Below are 27,698 nucleotides of genomic sequence, written 5' to 3'. Positions count from 1 at the left end.
GAAAAAGTGCTTCACATCACTCGCATCAGGGAAATACAAATCAAACCCACAATGAGATACCACCTCACACCAGTCAGAATGGCTAAAATTTACAAGTCAGGAAACCACAGATGTTGGCAAGGATGCAGAGAAAGGTGAACCCTCCTACATTGTTGGTAGGAATGCAAGCTGGTGCAGCCACTCTGGAAAACAGTATGGAGGTTCCTCAAAAAGTTGAAAACAGAGCTACCCTATGACCCAGCAATCGCACTACTGGGTATTTACCCTAAAAATACAAATGTAGTGATCTGAAGGAGCATGTGCCCCCGAATGTTTATAGCAGCAATGTCCACAATAGCCAAACTAAGAAAGAGCCTAGATGTCCAACGACCGATGAAGGGATAAAGAAGATGTGGTATATAAACACAACGGAATATTATGTAGCCATCAAAAAAAAAAAGAAATCTTGCTATTTGCAACAATGGGAACAGAACTAGAGGGTATTATGCTAAGCAAAATAAGTCAATCAGAGAAAGACAATGATCATCTGATCTCACTGATATGTGGAATTTGAGAAAGAAGGCAGAGGCTTATAGCGGAAGAGAGGAAAAAATGAAACAAGATGAAACCCAGAGAGGGAGACAAACCATAAGAGACTCTTAACCTCAGGAAACAAACTGAGGGTTGTTGGAATGGAGGGGGGTGAGAGGGTTGGGGTAGCTGGGGGTGGACACTGGGGAGGGTATGTGCTATGGTGAGTGCTGAGAATTGTGGAAGACTGATGATTCACAGACCTGTACCCCTGAAACAAATAATAGATTGTATGTTAATAAAAAAAAAAAAAATTTATTTATTTGAGAGAGTGCATACCCGAGAATGTGAATGCGCACACATGAGCAAGGGGAGGGGCAGAGAGAGAGAGAGAGAGGGAGGAAGCAGACTCCCCACTGAGCACGGAGCCTAATGTGAGGCTCAATCTCAGGAACCTTAGATCATGACCTGAACCAAAACCAAGAGTCAGGCACTTAACTGACTGGGCCACCCAGGCAACCCGTGTCTTGTATTTTTCTTTCTTTGAATTTCTTTACACCCACTTTTAGTAAAAGAATAATTTTTAAACAAGTGTCCTCTAAATACATACCAATCTATATTTAATGCCTTAAATATCAATTCATTCTCAAAAAGGGATCTATTATATGATCTCATTGAAAAAAGGAAGTTTTTTTTTTTTTAAGGATTTTATTTATTTATTTGACAGACAGATATCACAACAGGCAGAGAGGCAGGCAGAGAGAGGTGGCGGGGGAAGTAGGCTCCCTGCAGAGCAGAGAGCCCGATGCAGGGCTCAATCCCAGGACCCCGGGATTATGACCTGAGCCGAAGGCAGAGGCTTTAACCCACTGAGCCACCCAGGTGCCCCCCAAAAAGGAAGTTTTTAAATCAAAGTAAATTAAGATAAAGGATGTGATATGGAATCTAAAAGAAAGCTGAAAAATATTGCTGGTGCTAAACATTTGATAAAAGCAATTCTATTTTCACATGAATTCTTTGTTAATTAAAAAAAAAAAAACTACTCCAATAAACACAGACACACACACATCTCTCTCTAATAAAGAAAATGTCTCAGCAGTCTAAGCTGAAAGATCATGGACTAATAATAACCTATTAATAACCTTCTGGTGTCAAAGATTACTCTAAACAAGTTGAGTAACCATGAGTCACTGTCAAATGGCTATGCTAGAAAAGGCTACTCCCTTTGCCCCTCTTAAATATGCCAACATAGAGCAAACTTATTCCTCTCATGAAATGAGTGAATATAGCCATTCAACACTGTGAACACATGTACTCAACAGCAATGAAGGGACCCAAGTATAAGCTGAACAGGCAGTTGTACCTTCTTTATATAGCATGCGGTGGGCAAAGAGTGTGTAAATAGCCATTACATACACAGATTTATGTGGCTGTTAGCAATGAAAGAACAAATTCCACCCCATCCCACTCCACCCTCATGCCCCAGTTACCTAAAAATAAGGATGGTAAGATAAACCATTTTTTCCCTGAAAGTGTAAGGGAAGTAGTTTCAAATTCTTTTAAAAAGGTGTGGCGTGGTACCTAAGGAACTAATCTATTTGTATTATATACAATTCTTAATAAGGCAGCTGTGCACCATATAAAACAAGCAAAAATAATAACATATTACAAACGGGAGAATAAGCATTCAAATGTTGTATTTACCATTTCGTCTACAAAATCACAAGAAATGACTGAGAAAATGCCCGTGGATATAATGAGTAAAGTAGAAACAGGAAAAGATTCACCATGGGTTTGGCAGAGCTGAGAGTGAATTCTCATTGTACTGGTTATATTAGGAACAACAGCTTTCTTTACATGGATCTTGAGAATAATGACAGGAAACTATTATACCTCAAAATAAGACGGATGGCTATTCTTTATGAAGGCACCTTGCAAAATATGGTGTTTTTTCAACATAAGGATGTGTTAACCACGCAAAGCTTGTATTTCTTCTACAAGACCTAGGTGGGCTCTTGGCCTGTGTCAAATACATATCCAGAGACAGAAATCTGCTCTCTGGAAGGGAAGCCAATTTCTACCTATTATTTTTCTTAATAGCAAGATGAAATTGGACTCCCTGTTTTACTTCCACTTACAGGTTTTAATTCTACCTCCTGCCACCATCTGGAACCTTTCCTTTCCTCATATAAGATGATCCCCTAAAAACCTTTAACTAAGAGCCTAGGGCTCACATTTTATTCTTTCTCTACTTCATATCTCCATCATTCAATTATTCAATTATTATTCAATTATTCAATTATTCCTCATGGCAGAGTTCTCAGTCTCTGTGCCAGATGGACATTCCTCTCCCAACACGTTCTAGTTTCTCTATATCCTCAAGTATGGACTGGTCTATATACAGCAGAAGACAATCACTTTGAATTTAAATACTGTATTTCTATTATTGCCACCTAGGCTTTCAATAGTCTTTCTGGGTACTTCACTACATGATGTATTCTCAGGGCAAAGGCATGCGGTTTGTAAGCCACCTCTATCTCAGCTGGCCCATGGATCGTCTTTTCTTACTCTCTTTATTGAATTATAATTGACACAGAAGAAACCACACAGATTTTAAAGTGTACAATTTGATTAAGTTTAAACTTATGTGTATACCCATGAACCCATCAAGACATATTAAACATACCCATCACCACTAAGAGTCCTCTGAAGTCCTCTACTTTGCCAACCCCACTCTAACCCTCCACATCCCTGCCAATCCCCAAACAACCACTAATCTACTTTCTGTCATTATGGCTATCCATAGAGTTTTGTAGTAACAGAACCATACATTATGTACTCTTTACAGACTGGTTTCTTTCACTCAACATAATAATTTTGAGATTCCTTCATGCTGTTGTGTACAACAATAATTCCTTCTTTTTTATTGCTGAGTAGTATTCCTTTCTATGGACGTACCACAACTGGTTTATTCACACACCTGGACTATTTCCTACTTTACACTATTATAGATAATGTTGCTATGAACAGTTATGTACAAGTCTTTGTGTGGACATGTATTTCTTGTTCTCTTGGTAAATACCCAGGAATGGGATGCTAAATGCAAAATTAGCTTTTAAAGAAACCGTTAAACTGTTTTTGGTAGTGGTTTCTCATCTTACATTCCCACCAGCAGTTTCAAATGTTCCGCATAATCACCAGCATTTGGTATAGCCTGACTTTTCAATTTTTGCCATTCTAATAGGTGTGTAGTGGTATCTCCTCATGGTTTTACTTTGCAATTCCCTAATGATTAATATCTTTTCAAGTGCTTATCCAAAAGCTGAGTGTTTTCTTAGGTGAAGTGTACATTTGGATTTCTTGCCCACTTTTTATAGGATTGTTTGTTTTCATATTGCTAAGTTTTCAGAGTTCTTCATATATTCTGGATGCAATCTTTTATCAGATATATGCTTTGCAAAGATTCTCCCTCCTTCTATGGCTTGTCTTTTCATTCTTTTATCAGTGTCTTTTGAAGGGCAGAAAGTTTTAGTGGTGATCAATTCCAATTTACTAATTTTTCTTTTAATAGAGTATGTTTTGGTATCAGATCTAAGAATTCTTTGCTTAGCCCAAGGTCACAAAGATTTTCTGTTTTCTTTTAGAAGCTTTATAATTTTAGGTTTTACATTTAGTTGTGTGATCCATTTTGAGTTAATTTTCATATGGCATGAGTTATGGGTCCAACATTTTTTTCACAAAATGTAGCTATCAAATTGTTTCAGCACCAACTGTTGAAAACAACCACCCTTTCTCCTCTGAATTGCATTTGCTCCTTTGTCAAAAATTTTCCATATACATGTAGGCTTATTTCTAATTCTGTTCTGTTCCACTGGCCTATGTGTCTTCTTTATGTTGAAGCCACACTGTTTTGATTATTGCACCTTTAGAATTCTTGAAATCAGATGCTGTGAACCCTCCGACTTTGTTTTTGTTCCAATTTGTTTTGATTGTAGGTCCTCTGAATTTTCATACAAATTTTAGAGCCAGCTTGCCAATTTCTATAAACAAGCCTGCTAGAACTGCAACGAATCTATAAAAATCACAATTTGGGGAGAACTCACACTTTAACAATATTGAGTCTTCCAACCCATGAACAGGTATATTTCTCACTTATTTAGGTTTTTCAACTTTTAGCAAGATTTTGTAGTTCTCAGTGTATAGGTCTTTTACTTTGTAAGATTATCTCTAAATGTTTTGCATTTTCTCAATACTACTCCAAATGATTTTTTTTTTCAATTTGGGATTTTCCATTGTATTATTACAGAAATACAACTGTCTTTGTATATTTATGTTGTAACCTGTGACTTTGCTGAATTTATGTATTAGTTCTACTAGCGTTTTTGTAAATTCCTTCAGCTTTTCTATGTAGATGATCACATCATCCACAAATATAGTTTTACATCTTCCTCTTCATGCCTTTTATTTTTTTCTTGTCTGACTGTGCTACAAACTCCTAGAACAAAGTTGAATAGAAGTGGTAAAAGTAAACATCCCTTTTTCTTTTTCCCCCTTTCTTATTCTTGTTCTTGGAAATACATGATTCAGCCTTTCATCATTATGTATATAGTGCTAGCTGTAGGGTTTCTGTAGATGCCCCTTGTTAGGTTGTGGAAATTCTATTCCTAATTTGCTGAGAGTTTTCATCAGGATCGGTTTTTTTCCCCCCTCTTCCTTCTTTTCACCTACTGACATGTAGTTTGTCAATACAATGAACTATAATGATTGATTGTTGAACGTTAAACCAGCCATGGGTTCTAGAAATAATATATCACTTGGTCATGATGTATGGTCCTACTGTTAGATTCAATTTCCTAAAATTTAGTTTATAACTTGCGCATCTATGTTCATAAGGGATATTAGTCTATAATTTTCTTGTAATGTCTTTGGTTTTGGTATTACGGTAATCCTGGCCTCAGAGAAGGAGTTAAGAAATATTTTTTTCTTAAATTTCCTGGAGAAGTTTATGTAGAAGTCATGTTATTTCTTCCTTAAATGTTTGGTAAAAATTTTTAGTGAAACCATCTATGGTTAGATTTTTTGGGGGGGGGATTATTAATTTTGAATTACTTTAATGGATATAAGGCTATTAAAGTCATCTATTTTTTTCTTGCGTGAGCCTGGGCAAGTTATGTCTTTCAAAGAATCTGTCCATTTCATCTAAGTTGTCAGATTCATTGGCATGAAGTTGTTCACAATATTTCCTGATTACCCTTTTAATAGCTGTAGAATCTGTAGTGAATTCAACTATTTCAAGGCAGATACTGGTGACTTGTGTCTTCTTCTGATCAGTCCTAGCTAGATTTTATCAATTTTATTCATCTTCTCAAAGATCAAGCTTTTTGGTTTTGAGTTTTTTCCCTGATTTTTATTTAATGAATTTCTGATTTGACCTTTATTTACTTCCTTTCTTCTTACTCTGTTAAATTTGCTTATTTACTGGTTTCTTAAGTAGGGACTAAGACCTTTCTTCTAACATTTACATTTAATGCTATAAAATTTCCCCAACTAATGTTTTAAAAGCAACATCACACTAATTCCGATGTTGTGTTTTGTTTCTATTCCACTCAACTTTCTAATTTCTTTGACCCAAGAATTATTCAGAAGTATGTTTAGTTTCCAAATATTCTGCAATTTTTCTAAGACTGTTATTGATGTCTAATTAATTTACTACATCTAATTAATTCTACTGTAGTTATGGAACATATATTATATAAATTTATCCATTTAAATGTACTAGAACTTCTTTTAAGGCCCAAAATATGGTCCACATTTATGAAAAATGTGCCATATGTCACAAGGGTGGGAGTGTTCTGCTCTGGTTCTATAACTATTAGGTCAAGTTGGTTGATAGTATCTTTCTGGTCTACTAGAAAATGCTTGCTGATTGTCTACTTACTTGTTCTATCAAGTACTGAGATTGGGGTACTGAAATCTCCAATTAAAATTGTGGATGTGACTGACTTACCTGGCAATTTTATCAGTTTTTGCTTGATTTTGCTTTAAGGCTCTGTTACTAGTTGCATAAATATTTAGGATTGCTGTGTCTCTTGGATTAATTGACCTTTGTTTTATCATGAAATGATTTTTATCCCTGGTAGTATTCTTTTGCTCTGAAATCTACTTTTGCCTGATATTAATAGAGGCACTCCAGTTTTTTCTTTTGACAAGTATTAATATGGCATATCTTTTCTCCATTCTTGTAAGCTGAGTCCTTATCTTTATTTACTTTTAAAATATTCATTCATTCATTCATTCATTCATTTGGAGACTACAGGAGTACAGGTGAGGGGAGGGGAAGAGGGAGAGGGAGACAGACAGCATCCGAAGCAGACTCCACACTGAGCATGGAGTCTGTTGTGGGGCTGGATATCATGACCCTGAGATCACAAGCTGAGCCGAAATCAAGAGCTGGAGGCTCAACTGACTAAGCCACCCAGGTATCCCTGTGTCATTATCTTTAAAGTTCATTTCTCACAGGCACATAAAGTTAAATCAATTCAAATCAACAATCTCTGTCTTTTAATTGAGGTATTCAGACCATTTATATTTAATGTGATTACTGCTATGGTATTTGAGTCTATCATCTTGCTGTTTGTTTACCATTTGTCCCACCTGTTCCTTAAAATCCCCCCTTTTCCTCTTTTCCGGCCTTCTTTTGGTTTAATCAAGTATTTTTAGTGATTTTGTTTTATTTTCTCCTTTGGCATGTAGTTTTTTTGTTTTTGTTTTTAAAGATTCTAGTGCAAAGCTGTATTTTTTCTGTATTGCATTTTATCAGTTAAGACCATGCCGTTCCTTCAACCTCTGCACCACCACCCCTAGCTAACTAACCCTCCTCTGGTGTTGGATTCAGTTACATATAGAGTTTACTATCCTTCTATAGTATTTGTCATTCACAAATTCTGTTAGTAAGCCCTTTAATTCTCTTCATATAAATCAGTAACAACAAATCAACCACTTAGAGTTGAGGATAGTATCTTATAACAGATCACTAGAACCCTGCTTAGAAGCTCTGAGTGATCTACTAATCACGTCCACTAGGTATAATTATTCATCCAATCATTAAAAATGTCCCCTGGGCATCCTGAACTACAGGGGAAGATAATTAATGAAATAAAACTATATGGAAGACACTGGGTAGATCTCCTGAGAAGGGTCATTTATCTCACTACTACTATGTGTGGTACTACTAAAAAGGAATATGATACTTGGCCAACATCATAAAAATCTTGAAGATACGTGGCTATTATACACTCTTATTAGTCACAAACTCAAAATACAAATTTTACATACTCTCAATACCTGTTTTATCCTATTCAGTAGGAATTAAGAGTTCAGAAGAGTCATAAGGTAACAGCATTTCAATTTAACTGTGCCTTGTATTCCACTTTCAATAAATGCAAATAGTTACTAAGCTGTCTTTGGAAGGTTTATAGTCTAAGAAAGAATAAACAAACATCATCCGTATATTAAAAATGTTAAGTGCTACAAAGGAAAATAGAGCAAGATCAAGAGGAATAGGAATGCCAGAGAGGAGAGTTGCATTTTAAATAGGGGGTTGTATGGGGCGCCTGGGTGGCTCAGGTTAAAGCCTCTGCATTTGGCTCAGGTCATGATCTAAGGGTCCTGGGATCGAGCCCCAAATCAGGCTCTCTGTTCAGCAGGGGGACTACTTCCTTCTCTCTCTCTGCCTGCCTCTCTGCCTGCTTGTGGTCTCTGTCTGTCAAATAAATAAATAAAATCTTAAATAGGGCATTGTGTGAAAAGTGACATTTGAGCTAAGACTTGAAGGTGGGGAGTAAGCCAAGCAGAGAGCTGGAGGAAGAACATTCTAGGCAAAAGAAACAGCCAAATGCAAAGGCTTAAAGGCAAAAGCCTGACTGGAGTGTATAAAGAAAGGAAGTCAATGTGGGGGGAGCACCTGGGGAAGGGACCACTGAAGCCACAGGCCTGACTGTCCAGGGCAAGGGTCATTGTGTATTTTTCCACTAAAGGGTAGACAGCAAATATTTTAAGCTTTGCAGACCACATAAGATCGCTGTTGCATATTCTTCTTTGCTTTTTAAACCAATCCTTTAAAAATGTAAAAACCAATCTTAGCTTACAAGCCTCATATAAACAGGCCTAGACAAGGATTTGGCCTGTAGATCTTAGTTCAGACCCTTGTAAGGACTCTGACTTTTACTCTAAGGAAAATATTATTTGACTCATGTTTTGAAAGAACCACTATGCTTGTAGGGAGGCAAGAGAGACCTGTTAAAAGGATACTGTAGTAATCCAGAGCAGAGATAATGGTAGCCCAGACCAAAGTGGTAACTAGCAAAATGGGAGACGTGGTTAGATTCTGGCTTTTAAAATTTTCTTCCCCCCAAATAAAGTGAATGGATTTGCTTCATGAACTGGATATGGGAAATGTGAAAGGAGACATGCATGATGCAAGACTCTTGGCCTGAAAAACAAGAAGGACCGAGTTTCATTAACTATGGTTGCAAAGACTGTGAGTGGATGGTGAAGTGTTTTGCTTCAAAATAAAGTAGAATTTATATTCCTTCAATCCTGCCACAACTTTGTAGCTATTTTATTTACTCTTCTAGAACTTAAAAATAATTTTTTAAATTAAAAAAATCTTACTGGCATTTGAATTAAATTGCTTTAAGCTTAAAAATTAATTTGAGAAGAAATGGCATCTTAACCGTATGCCAGCTGATAACATGGCCCAGGTATTCTTTGGTGCCTCCAAATAAGGTTTTATAGTTTTCTACATATAGGTTCTTCATACTTCCTGATGAAAGTATTCCCAGACATTTTATACTTTTTTGTTGCTATTGCAAATGAAGTACTTTCTTAAAATATAACAATAAATAGTTCTAAATAGTTCTGATTGGCATTTAGGGGTGCTATGAATTCTCTATCAATTTAGCTGCCCTGGTGAACTCTCACTTTCAAACTGGTTTACTTGTGTTTTACACAAATATATGAATATCTCAACAATGTAATTTTCCCTGTTTATTTGTAGTAGATTTATGTTTATTTCTAAACAATTTCTTTATGTACTGGCTGGATTTCCAGAACAATGCTAAATAAGTCATAGCTAGCATGATTTTATTGGGACTACCTTCAAGTTTTCAGTCTGAAGTATGAAGTCTAGGTTGTTTTTCATGGTTTTTAACGAGTGATGAGATTTTCAGCTTTTCATTGTTTTTAGGTCTCAGTTCCCTCTTCACCATCTGCATCAGTTGCTACTTTCTTTTGAAGCTTGTTAACAAGGTGAGTCAGAAAATTCATGGTCCTCCTCCCTCTTCTTAATCTATTTCAGAGTAAATAATTTACATGGATTGCCTTTCAGAATTGTCCTTTTTCTCTGAAATGAAATTTTTCATAAATTCAACTATTTTTCTTTGCTTTGTTTATCCTAATAGCAGGAAGTCTATTTTTGCTAAGGTTTAAAGCAGCAGTTCACCTCAGTGTTACTGACATTTTGGGCCAGATAATTCCTGGTTGTGGGGCTGTCCCATGCTTAGCACATGTCTGGCCTTTTTACTAATTAGATGCCAGTGGCAGTCCTCCCTCCATTGTTAAAACTGATAATGTCTCTAGACATTGCCAAATGTCCCATAAAGGGGAAAACTGCCCCTGGCTGAAAACCACTGATTTAGTAAAGTAGATGATATGAATTCCAACAGATAGAGAGAGTGAGAGAGTGTGTGTGAGTGAGTGAGAGAGAGCATTGAGAGATCGGGGCTTGATCCCCAGAGATCATGACTTGAGCCGAAACCAAGAGTTGGACGTTTAACTGGCTGAGCCATCCAGGCGGTCTTAAACTTGTTTTCTATAATTACAGAACTCATCTCCAATGCCACCTCCTCAAGGAAGCTTCCTCATATAACCCATCTAAATTAGGATACTCCCTCTACCTGACGCAACTGACCTACACACACATACACCTTCCATTAACTACCACAGATTTCAAAGTATAGACCTCTGGGGACCCTTGAGACCCTTTCAAGGGAACCATGAGGTCAAAATTATTTTCAGTCAATACTAACACATTATTTGCCTTTTTCTGTTATACTGCCATTTGCACTGATAGCAATGACCTCCGAGATTGAATCAAGACATGGACAGCAAACTGTACTAGCTATCACTGTAATCTATATCATCATGCACTCAGTTAACAAAAAAAAAAAAAAAAAAAAAGTCAGTTTCACTTAAGAATGTCAGGAGGAAGCAGGAACAAAATATTCATTTTATTAAATTTTGATCTTTGAGTACACACATGTCTTTTTAACATTGGTGTGATAAATGGGGAGCATGCATAAGCACCTTCTGACCCTTCCAGAAGTGTAACTGGCTGTCTTAAGGAAACGTACAATTGTTGAGCTATGAACTTGAAAGAAAACTGACATATCATTCAGGCTTGGACATCTGGCAGATATTTTCTTGAAAATGAATGAAGTAAACCTGTCACTTTTAGAGAAAACACCCAACAGTATTTGTTACCAAATCTAAATTTTGAATACAAAATGCAGATCACTTCCCAATACTTAAGACTTTTCTGATGGGATTAGTAGTACTACTTAAAAATATGAATTTTTGATATTGTATAATGTGTTAGCATTTGGAAGATGTGTATATGTCAGTTATCTAATACTTTCTAAATGATCAATGAATGTTACAAAATCATACATGGATAAAAGATCTTTTCAAAATGCAGAGTATTAGGGACACCTGGATGGCTCAGTGGGTTAAAGCCTTTGCCTTCGGCTCAGGTCATGATCCCAGGGTCCTGGGATTGAGCCCCGCATCAGGCTCTCTGCTCAGCAGGGAGCCTGCTTCCTCCTCTCTCTCTCTGCCTGCCTCTCTGCCTACTTGTGATCTCTGTCTGACAAATAAATAAATAAAATCTTTAAAAAAAAAAAGATCTTTTCAAAACACAGAGTATGAAAAGTATATTCACAATACTTTCAGGTTCTATTACAACCAAGGAACTATCAATTGTTGAATTTTGGTTTGGTATAAAAAAATATTCAAAATTATTTGAAAGCCTTTTCTTAAAACACACCTCCTTTTCCTACCTATATATCTGTATGAGGCCAGATTTTCTTTATGTATTTCAACCAAAATAACTAACACATGACAGCAGACTGAATGCAAACACAAATATGAGAATCTAACTGTCATCTGTTACACCAGACCTTTTGTCTTTTAAGTTTTATCATATCATTAACATTTATCAATATCTTATGATGGGAATGTGAGAGACTAAAATTTCCAGGGAAGATCTAACTGAAAGCCTGTAACAAATCTTAATCCCACAAGTATGAACTTCTCTTCTTCACAAGAACACAGGTAAACCAGAGCCTTGGACTTAAAAAAGATGTTAAGCAGTCGAATATTCAACAACCCAAGACAGGAAACAACCTTCTAAAACAAACAACAGGGTGGTAAATGTCATTCCAATGAGTGTCGAAACACTCATTCAAATAATAGTAGGGAGTCCCAGCCCATGGGAGTCAGGTACTGTGGAGGGCATAAGTGGACCAGAGATAACACATGGGTCAAAGAGCCCATGTTCTAATAAGGGAGACAAAAATCCGACACGAACAAAATCATGTTTAAGATGGTGGCAGTGCTGGCATTTCCAAAGGAGGTGGCCAAAAGGTAGAGATTTGTTTTAGGGGTAAGGATGAGGAAGGAAAGGGAGTACTCTGGGAAGCCATCTAGGAAAAAAGAAAGGTACAGGGTGGTTCTGAAAGATGAGTGGGTCTGAGGTAGAAATGGAGGGGGTGGATAAGACAAAGGCATTAATTTGTCTTATCCTGATTATTTGCTTTAGTTGCTCTAACAAACGGAGGCAAGCTGAGATTGTTAGAGTACACAGAATAAAGGGAAGAAGGGTTGAAAATCACCTAGAGAAGCAAAGACCAGGTCATAAAGGGTCTTGTGTGCCATGGGAGGGGTCTGCAAGGAAGGTTTAAAGTAGGGGAGGTATTTTAGAAAGAATACTAAGGACTAAGCTACTGCTAAGGTCCTTAAGAAAGGTCATGAGGGTCTTCATCAAGTGGGAATGGATGTCATGATCAATTCATATATCCCTTAGGAAGTAGGGGTTAATACTATTTTGTGAAAGATCACATCTTAAAGAAGAAGGAGACAGACTGGGATGAAAGCCAAGTTTTAGGCTATGGTGACTGGGTAGAGGGAAACACTAGTCATGGATAAAGGCAACACGGAAAGGAGGAAAGGAAACCAGGAGAGGTACTGCTCCAAGACAACCACCAGTGGAAAGAGCGATTTCAGGAATCAGATAAACCACTTCAACAATGAAAACAAAACAAAAACAAAAACAAAACCACCATCCCCCCAATTTAAACAAACTTGAAAACCTGAAATGAAAAACCAAGAAAAAAGTTAGAAATCAATCTATTAGATGGCAGTACAGAAGAAAGTATATGGTGTTTAAGCATTAGCAAATGCTACTTTAGGACTCTATTTTAAAAACTCCAAATTGGGAATTATTGATCTTTTAAAATCACCCCATAATCTGTCTTGTATTTGCTCCTACTCAAAAAATTGAAAACTTAAAATAAAGCCAAATACATACCTTTTCTGCTTTTTTGTCAGATATGTCTTGCTTTTCCAGAACGGCCATGCTCTCCTTCAGGTTCTTCACAATGTCTGCTGGAGATTTGTGCGACTTCCCAAACGGGAACGGCATGGCGGCAGCGATGGATGCCTCGCTGCGCTCTGCCTGCTTTACCTGCGGACACAGAGAGGCACAGGTGAGAAAAAGTGGGGTCAACAGAAAAAAACATGCTTTTTAAATCCTAACATGGGAAGAAAATCAGTGTTGAGAAAGTCACTTTATGACAGAACTTTCAAAATGAGCAGGAACTGAGGAACCCACAAATAATCAAAGGAAATGATAATGCAGAAATATCTTAGAATTACAGAACACTTTGTACTTTTCAAAATACCTTTTTTATCACCTGCTCTCCTAACCACTCATTTGAGGAGGAACACACTGGTGCTGATGAGCAGGGCAACTAGTACTGCCAGGCCCCATACTGAGCACTTTAATTCATCACCTTATGTGATCTTTTTAAACAATTCCCTGAGGGACATTACTACCATTACTACTCCCATTTACAAGTGAACTTTAATGAGGTCAAGAAACTGACTCAAGGTACTAAACGATAAAACCAGCTCAGGTCTGTCTTAATCCAAAGTGTCCTTAGTCACTGGACTATACCTCTAATTAATAGATATCTCTATTTTACAGTTGAGGAAACTGAGGCAAAAAGCTAGGTAAGGAGCTTAGCCAAACAGCACTAGCAACAGGCTCACTCTCTAGGTCTTGGCCCAGTGTTTACACTGTTTCCTCCCAAGCACCCAGTGGGCACACACCTCCTTCTCTTTAGTCAGTCAGGGTCTCAGAGTTGGAGAGAATCTTGGACCAAGCCTTGAGCAAATCTCCAGGAAGATCCTCAAGTCCCTTAAGTAACAGTTTCAATGTGTACTCTTTCTGCCTGGATAAGACTATCTCCTATGAAGGAACTCACTGGATAAAACCCTGGGAATAATGAACTTCTGGAAGTTCTTAAATTTTTTGTGGGTAGCAGAAAACAGTATTTCAACCACATAAACCACAATATTACATCATGTAAAAGGAGGACATCAACTATTCCAAGAAGTCACCATGAAAAAACAAAGTTACTAACAAGACAGACAATGGAAGTAACTTGGGAACGTGTCAGAACTTATAATAACTTTTACTAGATAAACTGAAAGAAGTTAGTTCATAGATATTAAACAACCTCATATAAGATACCAAAAGGTAACATTTTTGAGAAGAACCTTACAGAGCACTTAGGTCAGTGGTTTTCATACTGTGACTTTTAATCTCCTATATTTAACTGTCCCTGGGGCCCACTGCCCACCTCCACCCAAGTTTTTTTTCCCCATGTCAACACAAAATATCTCCACTGCACAGCATCATTAACACTTCTTTTGGACTTTGCCTAAGACTTTACTTGAATAAAGTATTTGAATGTTCTTTCTCTGAAGTCTGAGATACAGGGACCTGAATATCTGTTTATAAACACACACTTGAGGGGAAGAGCATGCCAATTAACGCTAATGTTAAGCCTACAATTAAAACATGAATAAGTGTGTTATTTCTTGACATGTTTTTTCATTTTTTTTTTAAAAGATTTTATTTATTTTTTTGACTGACAGAGATCACAAATAGGCAGAGAGGCAGGTGGGGGTGGGGTGGTGGGCGGGAAGCAAGCTCTCTGCTGAGCAGAGAGCCGGATGCGGGGCTCGATCCCAGGACCCTGAGATCATGACCTGAGCTGAAGGCAGAGGCTTAACCCGCTGAGCCACCCAGGTGCCCCTCTTGACATGTTTTGATATGACCTGTTCTGACCAATCTTTCCACCCAAGTTATCACCTATATAACTTACCATCTTTCTATCAGCTTGTAAATCTGCTTGATCACAGGACCAAAGAAAACCACAGGTTCTCAAAATCCAAAGATGCATAAAATTGTACCTAAATATCTTTTCTATAACAAGAAGTTTAGATCAATTATAACTGAGTTATCCCAAGTGGTATTACATTATCTGATTACCTGACTAGGTACACAAATTATGTTCATAGGCACAGACATCCACAAATCTTGGATCACTCTTTCCCATTACTTTTTTTTTTGAGGGGTTAATGCAGGTTGCTTTTTCATAAACACAGTGAATTCACAATCACAACAAATTCTCTGAAAATACAATCTTTCCTATTTGTACTCTGTAAATAATAGCAATGATGCTATAAGTCAATGCTGGGTGGAGGGTAGGAATGTTTAATGGTATTTTGCAGGAAGTGTTACGGTGCTATGCAACAGAGATATTTTCAGCTCTGGCTCAATGGTGGAAGAAGTGACTTTCCAGGGCAAAGGGGGTTTTAAAAAGTTCTGCCATAAACCAAATACTCGTCATAGCAGAAAGGGTACAGCTGCTGAAGAGAACCCATATAATGTGCTTCTGTGAGGGAAAAGAGGAAGCATGACACAATCATTCCTTTTAATTAGTATACTACGCAGCCAAATTTTGCAGAACATATAAACTAGTAAGACTGTACTCTGAAGAAATATAGTTAGTAACAAGTACCCAAAACAAGAAATGGACACTCCTCAGCAAGATCCTTGGAGATGAAACACACTCAGGCACATGTCTGAGTTTTGGAACTGATGATCCCAAGTATGGTGATACCCAGGCGGAGAAGCAATGGTAAACAAAGATTAAGATGGTTAAGAGATACCTTTCAGCATAAGGACCTACCTGCCTTTCCAGGTTCCCTCTTTTCCTTCTTTACCATCAGCAATATTTCATTACAAGTATTTGAAGGAGTTTTAGGGATTTGTAACAAGAGCCCATTGATGAAGGCCCTTCAATAATTCTGCACTGCCCTTATAATAAAATCCAAATTCCTACCACGGCCCTCCTAGGCTTTACCCATTTCCAAGTCATGGCCCAGTGCCCCGGGCTTTATCATAGAGGTCCAGCCACACTGATGTTCTTTTTGTTCCCAGAATATGCCAACTACCTCTAAGCCAGAGTACCATGTTTGCAAATATGGTACAAATCTTAATTTTTAAATCTAGATGGTGGGTATATGGGTTTTCTTTGTTACTCAACTTTTCCATATGTTCAAACTATTTCTTCACACTGTTTTAAAACTGCCTAAACTATGTTTTGGACATAACTGGAGTTCATGAATGGAAATGGACAAAAATATATAATTGAAAAATCCATTTAGCTTTCAAATACAACCAATTTCCTCCATCCCTTCAAAAAAAGGTTTTTTGGTTCATAATAGACCTCAGCAGGATTCTTCAGGCTGAGCCAAAATTATTAATGCATTTGGGAGAAAACCAGCCACTGTTAGCATTCTAGAGGGCTATGGAAACCCATACACCTACAATTCTCAAACTGGAGGTAAGCTTGCTCCTGATGCTGAACCGTGCTGTATGCTCTATCTATCCCAAAGATAAAGAAGCCTTACACAGGAAATTCAACTTGAAAATTCGAGGCAGTCAACTGTGGGTGGGGGTGGGGGCGAGGAATAATTAAATATACTGGTTTCATATTAAAACCAACATTTATGAACTCTACGCTAAAGCTGTAGGAAAGGAGTCTGTGTGAATACTGAGCACTGTATACCCCTTTGCTTCCGTGCACTGCTCTCCCTTAGCTGTTTTCCTTTCTCTCCAAATGCCCTTTCTTTCTGCATTTAATTCAATGACTCATCTTTACTACAACACTGATGTCCTTCCGGGTTCCACCCTTGGCTGTGTTCTTACTCTATATTCCGATTGATCTCATCTACCCATGGTTTCTTTCTTTTAACTTTTCTTTTTTTTTCTTTTAAAGATCTTATTTATTTATTGAGAGAGAGAGAGAGAGAGAGCGCACACACAAGTGGGAGGGAGAGAGAGAGAGAAGCTGAAGTAGACGGTGCAGAACGCGGAGCTGGATATGGGGCTCAATTCCATGACCGTGAGATCATGACCTGAGCTGAAACCAAGAGTCAGATGCGTGACCAACTGAGCCACCCAGGCACCCCTACCTATGGTTTCAGTAACCTGAAATCCATCTCGTTCCCCAACCAACTGGCCTACATTTCCAAGTACTGCTCTCTATAAATGTCCTCCAGGCGACTCAAACCTCATCCCCAAGTCCTACTTCTTTTTTTAAGTTCCCCTTCATGGCAAATGAATTCTTTCATCTAGTCCCAAACCCTGGTCATCATACCCGATTCTTTCTAGTTGCTAGCTCTTCCATATATAATCAGTTCATAGTTTCAGTCAATTCTATTTTCTCAATCTCTCAATTCTCAATTTCTCAATCTCTACAGACACCAAATGTAGAACTTCACTATCCTCCACATAGGGCAGTGGTTATAAATGGGGCCAATATCACCCTTAGGGGATGCTCTGGGAAATCTGGTTCACATAATGACTGGAACACTGAAATCACCAAGAAATAAAAAAAAAAAACCCAAAACACTTTTTTTAAAAAAAGATTTTATTTATTTATTTGACAGAGATCACAAGCAGGCAGGCAGAGAGAGAGGAGGAAGCAGGCCCCCTGCTGAGCAGAGAGCCAGATACGGGGCTCAATCCCAGGACCCTGGGATCATGACCTGAGCCGAAGGCAGACGCTTAACCCACTGAGCCACCCAGACACCCCCAAAAACACTTTTTGTGCTTTCCTTCACATAAGCAAAGCTTCTATATCCTTGGGGGTTCGGGGGGGAGTTGGGGTGGGGGTCAGAATAATGAAAGTCTTTGTATCTACTGCTGCACCTATGTCTATCACTGAGAGTTAAACTTCTACTTTTTTAAAGAAATGGTGACATTATTCATTATGCAAAATTCAAATATTAAAGGATGACACAAGGTAGACCATGAAAGTCACCAGCACAGCCTATAGAGACAATGGGTATGAACAGTTCGGTATACACTCTCCTTTTCATTACTTGCTCTGTATCCGTGGTCTTTTGTACTGGAAGTCTTCTCTCTTCAAAACAGATGGAGACCAGATGATACTAGAAATGGTCACTTAATATCTTAGAAAGAACAAAATCTGCAAATTAACTGTTCTGTTATGTGAATACTCCTAAGAGCATAAGGCTCCACCCCAAAAAGTGCTGAAGAACATAGAGAACACCCACGGGGAAAATAAAAGTCTAACATTGTTAGAGTGAGCACTGCAAGGCACTGCCCTCCTTAGGCATCTCACTGCTTCTGGCTTGTGTGACCCCCTCTTAACTGTAACTAATTCTATTCACCTATGAACTGATAAATCCAGAAAAGTAGTCAAGTGGTCCATAGGACATGCAACCATTCACATACTGACTGCGCACTCACTATATGCCACAAACTAAAGGCATCAGGGGCGCCTGCTTTGAGGAAGACAACACTCCCATGTGCACGGATATGGGTGTATGTGTGTAGGGACAATAAGGAAAAGTGCTGAATGACGACACATTCCCAGGCCGTTGAGTTCACAGGACTCTATACTAACCTGTTAGATCTGACTCATAAACTTGGTGGTAAAAGCAAAAACTGCAAACAAACAAAAAACCCCACACACAGTAAGATGATTGCTACAAAGAAAGACTGTTAAAGTACCTTAATTAAGCAGTCATAAAAAGTGTGAAATGTCGTACACACCTGAACCCATTTTTAGATAGCCAGCTCTGAGGCCTAATGTCCTGCTTCTAGGGCTCATGTTCCTTAATTCAAACAAATACTGAATATCTACAACATGCCAGATGTCGTGCTAGGTGCCAGACCATCCATACAGTTGTGCGGGGCAATCAGATAAAGCACAGTGGTTAATTACACGGCTTTAAAGATAACCTGCGTTCAAATCCTGATTTCACCGTGCTTTTAGCTTACTCAGACTTTTCTAAGCCCCTTTTCCTCCCTCACCTCTAAAATGAGAAAAACAATAGCTACCTCAAAACTTAGCATAAGCATTAAATTACATGTGTTTAAATGTGCTTAGCGCACCATCTGCATATGGTCAAATCTGAAAAAATAGTAATAAAGGATAGTTATGCAGGCTTTTTTTTCCTTCTAAAATCTGATTTGTGACTATTTCCACAATTAAAAATGAGCAAAAAAAAAAAAGGACTATTCACAGACTGGATAACAAAATAAATGATCTTATTTTTCTTTTTAAACTTGCATCTTAAAAGTTTTGATTCAGCTTCTGGAGGGACAGGATACATGCCCTTCTCAGCTGTAAATAAGATGCAATGACTTAGCTCCATTAAAATAAACTATCAATAACTTGAAGAAGCAATTGAACCTTTGGTTAATGAACAAAGCCACCAAATACATACCTCATCATTAACTATGTCAAAACCAAAATTAAGTGCCCAAGAGATACAAGACTTTGGAGTGTCTTTTGCAATTAATATACCCTGACCAGACTTCCAGGGGCTACAGATGTTCAACACTGGACACTATGCAGGAGTCAAAACTGACACTCTTGCATAGCCTAGATGGTAAACCAGAGGGCTGTAGTAGTAGTAACAGTAGCAGTATTTAAAATAAGGTCTCTCATATGACACTTAATGATTACAAAAGCAGTGTTCACTCTTCTGTTCAATACCTCCCGCTAGTGACTTCCCATTTCATTCAGAATAAAATCCAAACTCCTAACCAAGGCTCGTAAGGCTCCCTGTGATCCATTCCTCTCTGTTCTCATATCTTGTGCTCTAGACTTGAGGCACACTCTCTGGCTTGAATTCCCGGGCCAGGCCTAAGGACATTCCCCATACTGTTTATGAAGAGCTCTTAGCTCAAATCACCACCACTCTCTCCCTCATTTTACTCACACTTCTACTCAAATGACACACTATCCATAGGGCCTTCCCAGACCACTGTTTCCAAAATAGCACCTCTGCCCTGCTCTCATCTCCTTATTTTCTTCATTGCTCTCTCTGCACTTATCACCATAAACTGACATATGTTTATCTGCTCCTTTCTGTTAAAAAGTCCTATGAAAACAAAGACCTTATTAGTTTCACTCATTCATTGTTGTAGACCCAGAAACTGGAAGAGTGCCTGGTACATACTTTGAAATATCTGTAGAATGAATGAACTATTTCTTTTGATCTTCAAGGAAAGAGTGGAACTCTTTTGATCCTTCATTCCTAACAGAAGTTTTATTTTTTCCCGTTCTATAGACAAATAAACTAAGGTCAAAAATACTGGATAATTTGGGGGCACCTGGGTGGCTCATTGCGTTAAGCCTCTGCCTTTGGCTCAGGTTATGATCTCAGGGTTCTGGGATCGAGCCCTGCGCATCGGGCTTTCTGCTCGGCAGGGCGCCTGCTTCCTCCTCTTTCTATTTGCCTGCCTCTCTGCCTACTGGTGATCTCTCTGTCAAAACAAACAAACAAACAAACAAACAAAAACCAACTGGATAATTTGTTCAAATATCATGAAGCTAGTTAGTAAAGTGGAAGGGCTGGGACTTCAAACAACTATGCACTATCAGGTTATCAGTATCTTTCATATTATAATGAGTGTTTATTACATAGCAGTAGGTTTAAAAAATGTTTCTCTCTGCTTCTTTAACCTGCTTCTTTAAGATTTATGTGCCAGGATGGCAACTGAATTATTATTTTCAAAACTGGAAAATGGGGAAAACAACAAAAATCTTCAGTAAATATAACTGAACACTGTAAAGTCATCTAAAATAAATGCTTCTGAAGACTTCTATGGAAATGAAAAAATGCCCACAATTCTTCCTTCCTGAAAATACTTTAGATACAAAAGTGCAAATATATATACATACTGTGTATGTGTATAAAACAATCCCATGTGTGATCTACATGTGCAGATACATATACTAAGAGAAAGAAATATCAAAGATTAGTAACAGGTAGTGAGAATATGAGTTGTATACTAAATTTTTAAGGTTAAGTATGTGCATGTAATACTGTTTTTTCTTGATAAAAGTGACTTAAAAAAAAGATTTTATTTATTTATTTATTTGTCAGAGAGAGAGAGAGAGAGAGAGAGAGAGAAAGAGAGAGCACAAGCAGGCTGCAGAGGCAGAGAGAGAAGCAGGCTCCTCACTGAGCAAGAAGCCCGATGTGGGACTCGATCCCAGGACCTTGGGATCACGAACTGAGCAGAAGGCAGCGGCCTGACTGAGCCACCCAGGTGTTCCAGAAGTGCCATTTTTAAAAATTAATACAAGCTCAGTCCTTATAAGAGGAACCAGGTCTCCACGAAGGGGCAGGAAATACATAAACAAGATGAGCCTGGGACATGTTAATTACTTCAGGAAGCAAAGATGAATGGGTTCATGATAAAAAAGACACAGGAGTCAATCTGAAAGGCTCTCATAGACCTAAGAAGATAGAATTTGGGCATAAAAAAAAATGACCACAATGAACTGACACACAAATAAAACATCTGAATATATACAATATATAAATTATTACATATTTAATAATATAAGTATATTTAATATAGTTAATATAAGTAAAACATTAAAATCCATGAAAACTATAGAACTAAAAAAATCCATTGGTCACCTTGCAGTTTGTGAGAGCAACAACTCACTATCCCCAAAACTGATAAATAAAGGAAGGGGAACAGCACATTTATCCTGTCTTCTCTGAGACAGGATGTGTCTGAGGGTAACCAAAGAGGTGACAAAAGTTCTTTCTAGAAGATTCACATAGCTAATAAACATAAGAAAAACAGAAAATTGCCATTTTGTAATCCCCGATGAATCTAGGATCTAGGCAACAATCATCAGTGATGATTGTTAAAATCCTAGATGAAAGGGTGATGGAGAACTTCAGTGTAAACACTGGAGCTGACAATTTGGAAGACACTGGTCTATTGCTAAAAATAGGACAGCCAGACATCAATCTGTCTCATAACATAATGCAATAGGAAACACAAAGCTTCATCATCTATATGTTTTTGATCTCCTTTCCCCCGACTATAAAACAAAAATTCTGAACCTAATCAAGTTTCTAGAACCACCAGTCCACAGGAAACTGGGGATAAACAACAATTTAAACAACATCACTAGAAGCAGTAAGTCAAGCCCAGAACAAGGGACAAGTCAAATAACTGGGTTTCTCCAACAGATTAAACAGCACAAGGCAGGGTGGGGAGCAGAGAATATTAAGAGACTCACAAGACACAGTCAAATGTATGGATCTTCTATCCCTGATTCACATAAACCAACTGTCAAAGAGGTAGCCTGGCAATCAGAAAAATTATTCACTGGAGAGATAATCAAGGAATCTGTTAATTCTGTCAGGTAGTATAATGGACTATCGTAGGTAAGGAAAAAAAATGCCCTTGGTGAGACATACATGCCAAAGTACAAGTAATTTGGGATTTGCTTTAAGATATTCCAAGTATCCCTCAGAGTAAGGTCGGGTGGGGGAACAGATGAAACAAGGCTAGCAAATCATTAACAACTGTTGAAGCTGAAAATTCATTACACTAGATTCTATTTGTACATGCTTGAACATTTTCATAATTTAAAAAAATTAATAAAAAGAAAAAGTTCCTATTCTGAAGAATTGGTATGTTTCTTTTAATTGGTATGTCTATTGTGTTTTGCTTTGTCCCTTTATTTGCCAAACTGTCCAAGGTTATATTTATGGGTAACTACAAAAGACTACCTTAATCGATGTGTCTGACATAAAAACAACCCATTCTCCTCTTCTGAGCTTCACAGCTCTCTTACTTCACTGTTCTAATCTACATGTGTTCATTGTGTCCACTGCAGTTCCATAAATGAACTTTTCTGTTTACAGCAGACAGAAAGAGGTAACACATCTACAGAGGAATAAGAACATGGGCAAGTCCTTCAACAGCTGACTTACAGAGCCCCTCCTGGAAATAATTCTTGGAAAACTACCACCATGGGTAGCCCCTCCTTGGGAGCACCCTTCTCTACTTGTCCAATATCCGGCCCATCCCCACCCCATGTCTAAATGCCAGCCCCTCCAGGAAGACCCCACAGTGCGAGTTCCCTCCCTCCTCACACAGAAGCTTTTAAAACCTTGATGATGCTGTGCTCTTGTTATTTACATATGTATCAGCCCGATGACTCAGGAAGCCCTGTGGGGGCAAAACTGATTATTAACCATCTTGTTACACACTTTGTACAGGACTCCGGATACACTTACTGACGGGCACTGAAAAACACTTCTCAAAAACAGAGAAGGCCACAGAAATGACTGATGTATAAATAAACAGGAGTTAACTAGAAAGTTTTAATTTGAAACCTAGCCAGAAAAGGGCCAGGGGCCACCACTTAAATGGTTTTGTAGGTGAAGTGAGCAGGAAATCTTAGGAAAGCACCTATAATTTACCTGTTGGCTATGCACAAAGCCGGACCCCTACTTGCTGAGCAACTCTAATTTGCTCATCTGTATGCTGTTTGTGCCAAGCATATCAACATGGCAAAATTCTGATTAAAGTGCGATGGATTCAGGTAGTTAACCAACATGGAATACTGCTGGGTTCCCGAGACCGAGGCACAATTGGTAGAACTATCCTCTTTTGGATGTTCACAACTTTTTTTGCACGGACTGATTTTATTAATGTTAAATTAGAATAAACTTAATAGTACTGATCACTTGTGCATTATAGTGTGATGTATATTCTCTAGTTCAGTGTCTACAGGCTTTTTTTTTTAGTTTAGTCAACATGCAATGTTATGGCAGTTTCAGGTGTACAACACAGCGATACAACAGTTCCGTGTATTTTTCAAGATAAGTGTCCTCTTAATCCCCTTCACCTGTTTCACCCTCCCCCCCCCCCCCCCTCCCCTCTGGTAACCTTCTGTTAGTTCTCTAGTTCAGAACCTGTTTTTTGGTTTGTGTCTCTTTGTTTTTTAATTTGTTCACTTGCTCTGTTTCTTAAATTCCACATATGAGTGAAATCATATGGTATTTGTCTTTCTCTGACTGGCTTATTTCACTTAGCATTATACTCTCTAGCTCCATCCATGTTGTTGTAAATGGCAGGATTTCATTCTTTTTTATGGCTGAATAATATTCCATTGCATATAGTTACCAAATCTTTACCCATTCATCTATTGATGGATTCTTGGGCTGCTTCCATAATTTGGTTATTATAAATAAATAATGTTGCAATAAACACAGAGGTGCAAACATTCCTTCAAACTAGTGTTTTTGTATTCGTACTAAGATAAACACTTTCTATCCATAAAACTATCCCTCCCACCTTCTTGAACTCCTATGGTAAATACTTCTTATACATCTTTAGATTCACAGAAAAGGCTGGCCCTGAGGTCCCATAATGAGTGTGGATATCAGGATTCAAGGCAAGTCTCTTGACTCCAAATTCTCTTTGTATTTATCTTTTTTCATCTTACATACAGATCAAGGATTACAAAAACATACAACAAAATAGTATTAAATTATCAGAGTATCCAGAAATAAATATTTACCAAGTGACTTTTTAAGAAATACTGATTTTTAAAATTCTGATCAAACAGGCAAAAGGCAATTTCTAAGATTACTGAGTTAAATAAATGTGAAAAGATACCCCTGAATCTTCCTTACCCCCACAAAACAAAAACTGGCCCATCCTTCGGTTTCATACACTTTGGAATGGATTTTTACTGCTCATTACTGACAACTGAAGTTCCTTTTCTATTAAACATCAGAAATGCACACATAAAGAGCTAGGCTATGAAAACTGTATACACCCTTCCAGGTTCAAGTAAGACTGCCAAACACATGCAGAGGTCTGAGTGACCATGAGCTTTTCGATCCTCTCGTTTTAAGTGAATTACAGAATGAGTACTTAATGAAACGGGCTTAGTAAAAGTAATGTTTAGAAATAATTTCAATTTTGTGTTCTTCTAAAACTGGCTTTCTGTTCATCCTTGAGAGTTTCTTTTACTCACACTAAACATGGGAATGTCAAATTATGAATGCTTATGAAATATTCTCTAATGATAAAGTTCATTCTAGATTTGAGCAACAAAGCAAGAGATACACATTTATAGGAGAGGGCTTTGCTTTAGTAGCTGATTTATAGACAAAAGTTATTTTACAAAAATTTGTTTTAAACCACCAGCTTGTGTTAAAAAAAAAAAAAAGCTGTGTGTTAATTTTATGAACAGGAACCTCATGATAAATTTCACTTATTGAGAGAATCATATTACTCATGTCAAGTTTTACTGTGGTAATTTCAGTGTGCCATGCAGTCATTATGGACTTTCAAGACTAAAGTTATGATAACTAGGTACAAGAGAATATTTCAAGCTACCTCAAATCCTTTCTGGAGCAAGGTGGGGTATATGTAAACATCCACTCCAACAGTTCTACAATTCACTTTAAAGACAGAGTTGGAAGTATTTTAACTAAACTGAACACACGGCTAAGTAACTCTTAGGAGTTAAGAAGTGTACTAACTTCACTTCTGCAGAAAAAAGTGTGCTCTTTCTATACAGATTTGCTCTTCACCCCAGCTGAAGACTGGCCCCAGGAGCAGTTTTCAAATGTCTTTTGTTGTTTAAAGGTGGTCTGCTCAGGACTAAACCAAGAAGCCATGAAAGGGAGTACTCTTAAAAATGTTTTTCTTCTAGTTGTGACTAAATGAATACCAAAGTCTAAATCAGCTTAGTAATATTACAAATAAAGTTGAGTTCAAAAAAACCAAGGTCCATGTCTTCACGTTTCAACTTTCTGTATGAATATAGTTTGGCAAAACTTGGTATTTTATATCAATAATTCCATGCAGAACATACCTCTAACAATGTCTTTTAAATAATGCTTCAGAGCTGAAATTGTTGGATCAACACAGCTCTTTTCTGAGTCAGCAGGGGGTCACTGCAGCACTTCCCCAAAGGACGGGCTGTTTTATAACTTCTTCAGCAAAAATACTCAGGTCACAGCTTTGGGTCTTATCTCTAATGGGTGACTGGATGTCCCCTCCCTTCTGGGCAGGATCTGCCCAGCTTTACTTTGTATTAAGGTACGAGGCCAGTTGTCCCTGGAAATCATAAAACAAGAGAAGATAAAGAAACTCCCTATCTTCTCTCTACTAGCCAGATGCATCTGAGTCAGGACCATCAATGAATAGAAGTGTCAGTTCTTAATCTTTAACAACACAGAAGAACCAACCCCTGCCTTGCGCACCTTAGAGAGCAATTTCTCATGAAGAATGACCAGCCAACAGGCTGCTCTGGCCACAAAAAGACCACATAATGTTCTGTGCAGTTCTGGATGCCAGATACTGCAGTAAAAGAAGCCAAGGAGATTCTGAGTGACTCAGGTAAGGCAGTAGTCTGAGAGTTGGAACATGGAAGATTCTCAACTTGTACCAAAAGCTTATGCCAATTTACACTGCCATCAACTGTGCATCAGCTAACCAACAGTGGGCTCTAGAAATCCTTTTGATTCCTGCCAATCTGTCAGATTAAAAACTGCTGTTTTCTTGATCTCCTCCTCTCCCCATACCTCTCATCCTTGCAATTGTTTTCATTTGAATTGCTGATCATTGGTACAATGAACGTATTTTCTTGCCTATTGTCCATTTCCATTTCCTTAGTAAAACTGTACATCTCTACTGCTCATTAGTCTACTGGGTTTGGAGTATGTCTTCTTACTGATTTGTAGGATACTGTATAATTATCAATATCATCTCTTTAGCTGGTTTTTTTTTTTTTTTTGCAAATATGTGTTCTACTTTGCCATTTGCATTTCAACTTCTTAAACTTAACGTACAAATCATTTTCTTATAGCTTTATCTACAACCATTTTCTTTATGAAGTCCAGATTTTCTATTGGGCCTGTAACTACATGCTGAATATAAATGCGAGATTTCATATTTACAGGTATCAGACATAATTTACGATTAAACAATGAATAGCCTTCTCTGAAATGATGTTCTAGGACAATCTAACAAACCTCACTAAATTATTCAACTTGACAAAGCATATCAACTTTTTTTTTTTTTGAGAAAGGCTACTTTATTTTATTTTTTTAGATTTTAATTTATTTATATGACAGACATAGATCACAAGTAGGCAGAGAGGCAGGCTCCCTGCAGAGCAGAGAGCCCAATGCGGGGCTCAATCCCAGGACCCTGGGATCATGACCTGAGCCGAAGGCAGAGGCCTTAACGCACTGAGCCACCCAGGCGCCCCAAAGCATGTCAACTTTTACATTAACGCTCCTTAGTTGTGGGGAAGCCAATCAAGAAATCCACTGTAACAGGAGTTCATGACCTTACTCCAGATAATCACCAACTAATTAAGTTATCTGGAAGAGTGGGCAGCAGAGAATACATTCTTAAATATAACTACACTAAAATGCATGTTAAGTAAGTACAATATTAAATAAACACAAAATAATACATTTTTCAAAATTATAGGTGTATGATTTGAGAATACTTTTTTAAGATAAATCTACAGACATGTCTTTTATTTTTTATGATTTTAAAAAAAGATTTTATTTATTTATTTGACAGAGAGAGACAGTGAGAGAGGGAATACAAGCAGGGGAAGCAGGAGAGGGAGAAGCAGGCTCCCCACCAAGCAGGGAGCCCG

General features: G+C 37.8%; 1 protein-coding gene across 1 annotated transcript in view; it reads right to left on the bottom strand.

Moving 5' to 3' along the window:
• Positions 1-27,698, bottom strand: part of LOC111141812 (calcium binding protein 39) — a 93,657-nt gene that overhangs the window by 39,757 nt on the left and 26,202 nt on the right. The window contains exon 2 of the mRNA XM_022494643.1: positions 13,157-13,312. Coding sequence (XP_022350351.1) covers positions 13,157-13,270 — 114 coding nt within the window. The 5' untranslated portion in view covers positions 13,271-13,312. The remainder of the gene's footprint in view (positions 1-13,156; positions 13,313-27,698) is intronic.

The sequence above is a fragment of the Enhydra lutris genome, unplaced genomic scaffold, assembly GCF_002288905.1.
Source record: "Enhydra lutris kenyoni isolate GAN:26980312 unplaced genomic scaffold, ASM228890v2 scaffoldscaffold1, whole genome shotgun sequence".
In the NCBI taxonomy this organism is placed as follows: domain Eukaryota; kingdom Metazoa; phylum Chordata; class Mammalia; order Carnivora; family Mustelidae; genus Enhydra; species Enhydra lutris.
The sequence above is the reverse complement of the archived record's forward strand: the minus strand, read 5'-3'. Positions and strand labels throughout refer to the sequence as shown.